Below are 8,379 nucleotides of genomic sequence, written 5' to 3'. Positions count from 1 at the left end.
CCAGCCACTGTCTGAGGACTGAGAGCCTCAGCAGTGTCTCTCCTTGTGTCTTGGCCCCGCACAAAGCTGTGAGTGAAGCAGCCTTGGCTTCTCACAGCTCCTGAGCTTGTTTATGTCTCTCAGCTGGGTCTGTCTCCACCCAGCCAAAAACACCTGTGCTCCACAGCCCCTGACCTTGCTGGGTTTCTGTTTTGCAGGCTCCAGCCAGGTCACCTGTGTGATGCTGCTTGGGGAAGGTACAGGTGGAGAGAATGTCACCCGAGGAACTGGCTGCACTGCTCTGTGAGGAAGGAGATCAACACCTCATCCAGCAGGACCTACCAGCAGCCACTGCTTTCTACCTGGCTGCCTTCAGCTGCAACGCACACACAGCAGTGGAGAAAGTGAACTCCATGGCCAAAGGGCTGTGGGAACAAGTGATAGCCACTCTGGAGATGTGGTGCAAAGGCAAGAGTCAGATTCCCAAGATCCAGAGTAAGAACCTGGCCGTTGTGTCCCTCAGCGTGGGAATAGCTGCTATCTTCCTCTCCGCCCTAAACCCCGACAACGTGGTAGCCTCGGTGTACAAACTGGAGAACCTGCTGCAGAGAGGATTCTCAGAGGAGGTGGTGGGTAAATGCACTGTCCTGCTGCAGGCTAACCCCAAGCATTCCATGGAGCTGCTGCTGCTCAGGGCTCTGGCGTGGGTGCTGTCGGGGGCACAGCTCAGGAAAGGTGTTGTGGACTATATCCAAGCCTATGTGCTCTACCAGGCTGAGGCAGTGGCCTACGTGTGCAGTAGGCAAAGGGAGCACCTGCCACAGGTCATCGAGGCCTTCTCTAATTTTCTCTCAACGTGCCAGAGGGAAAGCCCAGACAGCAGCCCCTTGGACCAGTGGCTGGCCAACTGCTACGGCTTCTTGTCCGCGGTGGCCCCGGGCAGTGTCTGGGTTTGCAGGGCACAGGCAGCTTACCTCTTTAAAAGAGGCAAATTTGAGGAGTGTGTGGCAGTTTGCACCAAGGCCCTCAAGGGTTTCTCAGCTGATAATCTCAGAGATGAGAAGGTTTTGGGTCTGCTCCTGGAACGAGCTGCTGCATACTTCTTCCTGGGGGGCTGGATGCAGGAGATGGTGCAGGATCTAGCAGAAGCCTTTGCAGCAAACCCTGCCCAGGCAATGAAACACTTTGAGGAGCTTTTCTCACTGTGTGATGTTAAGAAGATAGAGGAACAGGCCAGAGCTGTCCTGGAGGTGAAGTTTGTAGCATACAGGGAGACTGTGCGTGCTCGGACCGAGCTCAGAGGCAATCAGGGTGCTGAACTGCTCCCTCCTGTCATCCAGACCATCCAGCTGCTCCTCCAGCTGTCCCCGGGGTTCAGGCGTGAGCTGAGCGTGCGACTCGCAGACTGTCACCTCCTGCAGGGACACACTGCAGCTGCCCTGGAGATCTGTGACCAGCTCTTGGCAGCAGAGCAGAAAACTTACCACAACACCCTGTTGGCACTGCGAGGATTCTGCTCCCTCCACGCTCACGACCACCAGCAAGCCCTGCAGGACTTCCAGAAGGTCATTGAGCATGAGTCCCCCCATCCCAACAGCTGCATCAAAGCCTTGTGTGGCCGTGGGCTGATCCGGATTTCTGGTGGCAACCACTATTTGACAGCCCTGGATTACATCACAGCTTGCCAGTTAAAGCTGGAAGAAACCATCTTCACAATCAAGTCCTATGTGCCATGGAACCAGAGAGGACTTCTGCTAAAGGTTCTCCAAGAGGAAGGACAGAGGATGCTCCAGAAGAAAAGGTATGCAGGAGGCAGTGCAGTTTCTTTTCAGAAAATCAAATGGGGCTGTGCAACTGCCTAACTCCTAACCCTGAAGGTGTTTTGTTGGTTTTGCCCCTCCAGGGATGCCCCTGGGGTTTTCCAGCTGGCTTCTCTCCTGGTGGAGCTGGATGCCTCTGACGAGGCATCTCGGATCCTCTGTGCTGATGCTCTGTACCAGATGGGCCGTGTGGAAGAGGCTCACAAGCTGCTCCTGCTCTCACTCTCCAGGAACCCACAAAGGGCTCCTGTCCTGGCCAGACTTGCACTGCTGCAGCTGAAGAAAGGCTTCGTGTATGATGGCAACCAGGTAAGGAGCACCTGGCAGAGTCTCATCTTCAGGGTCATTCCCTCCTGCATTGCTGTGTTAGGCCTGGCTTGGCACTGCTTGTGCCAGGCAAATAATCACCATGCTCAGTGGTTTGTGTGCATTTCCATTTTGTAGCTAAACATTTTGCTGTTAGAAGCTCCGTGAGCAGCAACAGTGAGGGCTGTTGGCACAGTGAAACTTGGAGCTCATGGGAGGTTTAGGCAATTCAACCTCTAGCAGAACTTCTGAGATCGAAACACAGGCTATAAGTGTCAGAGAATCATAGAATCACAGACTTTCTCTCTGTAGCACAGGCCACACAAGGACTCTTGGCTAAATCCAGCCCAATCCTCACATGCTATTTAACGGCACTTTCAGCAGAGACTGTAATCCTGCCCTGGGGACAACATTATGGGATGGGCAATTTTCCTTTAGAGAAAAGAAGGCAGAAGTGCCACCTCACTGATTACCCTAATGAAGCAATGGAGAGGAGGAGAAAAAAGATATAAACCCTCAAATATCAGTCTGCACTTTTCTTCCTTTGATGCTAATGACTCGTGCTTGAAACCGTGAAAGATTCCAGCACGTTTGATCCTCCTACCAAGGATTCCAGAGCTGAATTCCCAGGTTCTGCCATCAGAGGGAACTGTTGCATTTGTAAAAATCCCTCATAAATTCTGCTAATCGTACAGAGAAAGGTTTTACTTCCACCACTTCACTGCTCCCCCTGAAAAAGAAAAGTTTGGTATAATTACTGCCTTGGGGAGGCTCTTAAGGGATGATGTGGCTTTGTTAGAGTCCATGTGTTGCCCTTGGAACTTGGATTCTCATCTGCAGCTTATGCTGCAAGTTCTAGGTGGAACATATTTGTTATGTGAAGTTCAAGGGATGTGTCTGGTGCATCAGGATAACTTCGTTCATGTCCTGGTTTCTCTGGCTCAGTTGTGAATATCCAGTACCTGCTGAGCACCTTTGTTTCACTGGAGAAAACACCTTCTGATTCTTTTTCTGTAGGAAATGTGGTTAAAAAGTGCTTGTGATTACACTGCAGTGAATGGAGGCAAAGATACCACAAGCCTCCTTTCCAGGAGGACAGTAGCTGGTGGATTTGAATCCCTGCTTTTCCCAGATTCCCAATAACAACACTAAGACAAGGCACAGCACTTCCCTGATATTCCATTGATCCACTGGGTTTGTTTTCACAGCCCAAAGGGGCCACTGGAATCCTTGTGCTGCACAGCAATGTTCTTTTCTGGGGAAAATCCTCCTGTGGCTGAGCTGTGCTTGGCAAAGCAGTTCCCAGCCAAGCAGGAGCAGAAGCTCCCAGAGCCAGCCAAGCAGATCCACTTCCCCAGGACTCCTTCCACAGCTGCAGTGGTGGTGGGACAAGATAAGAATTGATGTTTTCTCCACCATGCCTTGGCACCAGGGCCAGCTGAAGGGTTGAGTAAGAGGTCTGTGGGCCTTGGCTGGGTGAGGCACTGGGTAAGACACTCTGCTCTCCCCAGACAGCTTACATGGCTTCATGTGTCCTCATGCAAGTCTTTCTCTGCTGCCTTTTTCTCTCCCGTGGTTAAGCTGCTCAAGAGAGTGATCAGAATTGGAGATACCTCCTGCCTCCTGCCAATCATGGATATCGCCAAGGATGAAGACAGGAAGCTGATGCAAATCCACTGCCACTTCAGAGCACTGAGCATCCTAAAGAACAAGCAGGAGGATGCTGACATCAAAGAGGCCATTGCCTACCTGTCCTTTGCCATCATTGCTGCAGGTAGGATATGGAGACACCAATGGAATTTACTTCTAAGGGAAAAGAGGTCAGTGGGAGGACAGAAAGTGCAGCCAGTTCTCCTCTGTCATCCCCCAGTGAGAAGACAAACTGCAGACTCATATGGGCCATGGAAAGGTGTAATTAAATAAGAAGTGAATAGTTTGTGGATTCCTTGAAGTGGGTTGCAAGTGTTCAGTCCTGCCAGGACATCAGTCCTACCCCTGCCAGAAGAGCTAGGCTGAGCAGATCCAGTGTGAAGAGTGAATGTCCCCACTTAGATGTGTCATTACCTTAGCTTTTCCTGAGGAGAGGGATCAGGCTGACATGGAATGGCTTCTGGCACATTCCAACTGACACCATGTTTGTATGGAAATCTGCCTCTCACTCTGAGCAAATGTTATGACAGCAGCATTGAGAAGAAGAGAGACTGGTTTATGAAAATGGAAAAAAAAAAAGAAAGAAACAACCCTGGTAATTGCTTGGAGAAAGTTCCATTTTGCAGCCTGTGCATTCCAGCTTATCAGCTCCCACCTGCTAGAGCAGATGCTTGTTAAGAGATAGATATTGTCCTTGTAGGAGCCAATTGGTAGAGCTCCAGAGTGGTAATAACCTTTGGTACAGAAGTTTTGGAGCACATCAGGAGGGAGAAAAAGGCTCATTACTGTACAAGGCTTGCTGGGAGCCTGTCTGCTGGCTCAGCTCTGCAGGCAGCTGCTTTTGCTGCCCTCCCCATGAAAACATATTTCCAGTGGCACTGATGATTTATCACCCACTATTGGGATGCCACAGTTATTGATTACAACCCTGGGTATATTAAGATCCTTATCAAAATTGCCTTGAAAGGAAGGGCCATGTGGATGGCAGGAAGATAAATGCTCTGCAGCCACAGAGTGAATGGATGGACCAGGATTTCTCTGGCAGCTGTGTGTGTTTGTTTGGGCACTTATGTGAAAGCAGAGAAGAAAGAAGCTTAGTGTCACAAATCCCAGTGCATATTCACTCTGGCAAGGAATTAGTCAGTGCTGTCTGGATTACCCATTTATCCAAAACAATGTGTACCTTCCCTGCCCATGGCTTGGACTCTGTAAGGTCTTTTCCAACCCAAACCATTTTGTGATCCTCATTCCATGGAAACACCCACATGGCCTTGTGCCTCCACTCACATCTCCTCCTCGGAGCTTTCTCCTCTCATTTGTGCTGTTCTACTCCAACCTGACACAGATGTTTTTTTCCTTACAGCTAGTTATTGATCATACGAGATAAGAATTCCACTTGCAATAGAAATAAAGGAAACTTCCACTTGAGCACTCTCATTGTACTCAGGCATTCCCAGGCAAAGTGGACTTTTCCTACATCTTCCTATGGATACTCTCCAGGTAACCCTGGCTGTGTTCCTCTCCTCCAGGTGGTTATGCTGAGGATTGTCTTCTCACCAGGGCTCGATGCTATGGGCGCCTGGGGCAGATGAAAACTGCTATTTTTGATTTCAATGCCATCCTAAAGGAGGATCCCAGGAATGTGCAAGCTCTGAGCGGCCGAGGGTTCATTTACCTTGCTCTGAAGCAGCAGAAGGTATTATCACTCTCTTGATTTGCTGGTGATTTTTCTAATGGTTAAACAATATCAGTGTAAGATATCACAGTATCTGTCATGGACTTGCTGTAATCAAGAGTTTCTCCCAGGATTTGGGCAGTGAAAAGCTCTGGGTTTGGCTGGGTGTACAAGCAGTCACCTGACATTCCTGATTTGCTTTCCCAAGCCTAGAGAGAGGAAGACTAAACCTTAGTCATCATTTTCAGTGATTCCCCGAGGAGTTCAAAGCACTTTACAAACATTCAAACCTGTCTTTATGCTCTTCTATCAGCGTTGCCAAAGGAAAAGAGCACAAAGGACAGGGAAGAGCAAAAAGCTTCTGTGGGACAGCAGAGAATGGAAAACCCCTGAAAAACGAAATGATCAGCACTTAGTTATTGCTACCATTTCATTTCTGGGTGTTCTTTGTCCCCAGGAGGCAGTGCAAGACTTGATGTCAGCCCTGAAGGTGCAGGCAGGAGCAGTGATCCCAGCCATCCTGTCCTTGAAGAGAGAAGCCCAAAGGCTCATCACTCAGTGGCTCCTCCAGCATGGCAGGGCTGAGCTGGCCCAGCTCGTGGCTACTGGAGACCTTCCAAAAGAAGAAACCCTCAAGGACCTTCTCATGATTGCTAAAACACTAACTAAAATTTGCAAGGCTGCACAATATCACATCTTCTACACAGACGTTTTGATAGCAAATGGTAAGTTCCAATCCCTTTGCACAGCTGATCTGGCTCAGTGGATGGGCAGGAAGCTGAAAGAAGGTGAATGCTAAATGGCTAAAGTGTGGCTGGATAGAACTTAACAAGAGAAATTTGCAAATGTTTTGGGAAAAGGGAATGAAGTCATTAACACCCTTAGATGTGCACTGTGCACAGGATCCCTAATCCTGCTGTAGTGAGTTTTCTCAGTGTCTGTCTCCACATGGAATGGGTTATGGAGCTTGTACTGATGTTCCCCACCAGGAAGGTATGAAGAGGCCCTGAGCCACCTCCAGGAAGCTTTTGGCCGCTCTCCTGCCGATGCCTTGGCTGGGGCACGACTTGCTGTGCTGCAGCTGAAGAGGAGGAACATGTCTGGGGCAGCTCACTCCCTCAGCATCCTGGCCAGGAGAGATGAAAGGGAGCTGGCATTTCTCCTCAACTTCATAGATGCTAAGCAACAGCAGCATCTCTCGCAGGTACAACCCTTCCTTGGGCTCACACCTGTGGATCCCAAGGGGATGGAATGGGGATGCAAAATGAGGCTTGCAGAGATTGTTCCCTGCCTTGTCTTGAGCAGAAGTGTGTGGGAAGAGGTTATCAGATGAATGAGGAACAAATTGGCTTCATCCTCCAGCCAGATTAGGGAGCTGGATCCAAAATCTTCCAAAATGCTCATGGCAGTGACCTTGCTTCAGTCAGTGCCACTTCCTAGCAACTGGGAGTGATCCCAGAGCACAAGAGCTGTTTAATTCCACACTAAAAAATGCAGGGCACGTGAGGGGCAGCAGCTAGAGGTTCAACAGCATCACTGCTGGTGTTGCACTCTGGGTGGGACACAGTGCTCAGGGCTTATTCAGCCTTTGAGGTTGGTTTTCTTAGCTCAAATTGCCACAACATTGCCCCCAATATCTATCACTAGGTATTTTTTCAAGTTTCTCCCCCAAAGCACACCCAGCCCTGAGAAAGCCACTCCAATAACAAGACAGGAGAAGGTCAGATTGATGGTGAGGAGTTTTAACATTCACTCGAGCATCTGCAGCTCTGATTACCCAGAAGCTCAGTGCTCTGAGAACCAGTTTGCTTCCTTTGATTCAATTTGTGCTGGTGTGCACCCTGGTGAGGAGCTATATTGTTGTGCTCTCTGCCAGGTTATAAAACAAACAACATGCTGATGTGCTTAATGCATGGAGGGGAGTGCTTGGAACGTATTTTTAGCAGAACAGCAGGAGGATATAAGTAAACAAGTATTAATTTAGCAGCCCCCAGACATGCCCCATTACAGAGCACACAGCCCCTCGCCGAATCATGGAAAAACTTCAGTCTTAGGGGGAAGAGTTGGAAGATTTCAGAGCCAATTTGCAATCTTTCACTTTGGAAAGCTGATAAAGGTACAGCTAAGACTGTGGCTGTGGAGGCCCCAAGGAGGTGTCTGTAAATGAAGACACATTTTACAGCTGAATTTCTCTACTGCACATCTCTGCTTCTATGGGGAAGGCTCACAGCTAAGTCCCTCTCTGCTGCTTTCCCAGGCAGCACAGGAGGCATTTCCATAGGCTGTCAGTAAGTAAAGAAAAAAAAAAAGAGAAGGAAAAAAACCAAAATTAACTAAATTTTGGATAGCTTATAGTGCACTGATGTGTTAGAACTCGCTGGTGCCTCAGGTGAGTGAAGCTTTAAAATGGGAGAGGCACTTCTTTCTGTCTCTTTGGCAGCTGTGGATCAGGGTCTGGAATAAACTCCCTCAGTGTGGCTTATTTATCAGGAGAGATTTCTCTGCTTGAGACAACAGGGGTGACTGGGCTGAGTTCAAAACTGGAACTCAATACCAGTGTTGGAAGTAAGAGAGTCATTTTTTCTTCTTTAATCTTGTGCTTTTGTTCAGCTGATAAGGGTTTGACCTCAAACACCTGTGAGTCTTTCCCTGTTCTCTATTCTTCAGAGCTTTACTGAGTGTCATTACCTCTATTACTGGTTAGTCCAGAACTAGGGATTATTTTAGCATTTTGTGCCAGGGGGATAAGTGTGTCCTTTCTGGGCTAGGGGAGGAATTGGTTAATTCACCTGCTCAATGTCTCGAAGGATTTCCCAGCAGCATTTCCTTTTGCCTGCAAGGTTATTCCAGGCTGTGTGTGAAAGGAAGAGCTCAGTAAAAGCTTATAGAGAGAATTAGTACCACAATCCCCAACTCTGGCCTCACTTTGCCATTGCTCCTGACCACAGA

General features: G+C 48.8%; 1 protein-coding gene across 1 annotated transcript in view; it reads left to right on the top strand.

The window, feature by feature from the left end:
* The first annotated feature begins 251 nt into the window (after window positions 1-251).
* Window positions 252-8,379, top strand: part of TTC34 (tetratricopeptide repeat domain 34) — a 10,615-nt gene continuing 2,487 nt past the window's right edge. The window contains 5 exon segments of the mRNA XM_009083610.1: window positions 252-2,108; window positions 3,687-3,879; window positions 5,285-5,451; window positions 5,888-6,159; window positions 6,424-6,634. Of these exon segments, the coding sequence (XP_009081858.1) occupies window positions 252-2,108; window positions 3,687-3,879; window positions 5,285-5,451; window positions 5,888-6,159; window positions 6,424-6,634 (2,700 nt within the window).

This window comes from Acanthisitta chloris, unplaced genomic scaffold (assembly GCF_000695815.1).
Source record: "Acanthisitta chloris isolate BGI_N310 unplaced genomic scaffold, ASM69581v1 scaffold20211, whole genome shotgun sequence".
Lineage (NCBI taxonomy): Eukaryota > Metazoa > Chordata > Aves > Passeriformes > Acanthisittidae > Acanthisitta > Acanthisitta chloris.
Note: the sequence above shows the minus strand (reverse complement) of the source record. Positions and strands in the feature narration are given on the sequence as shown.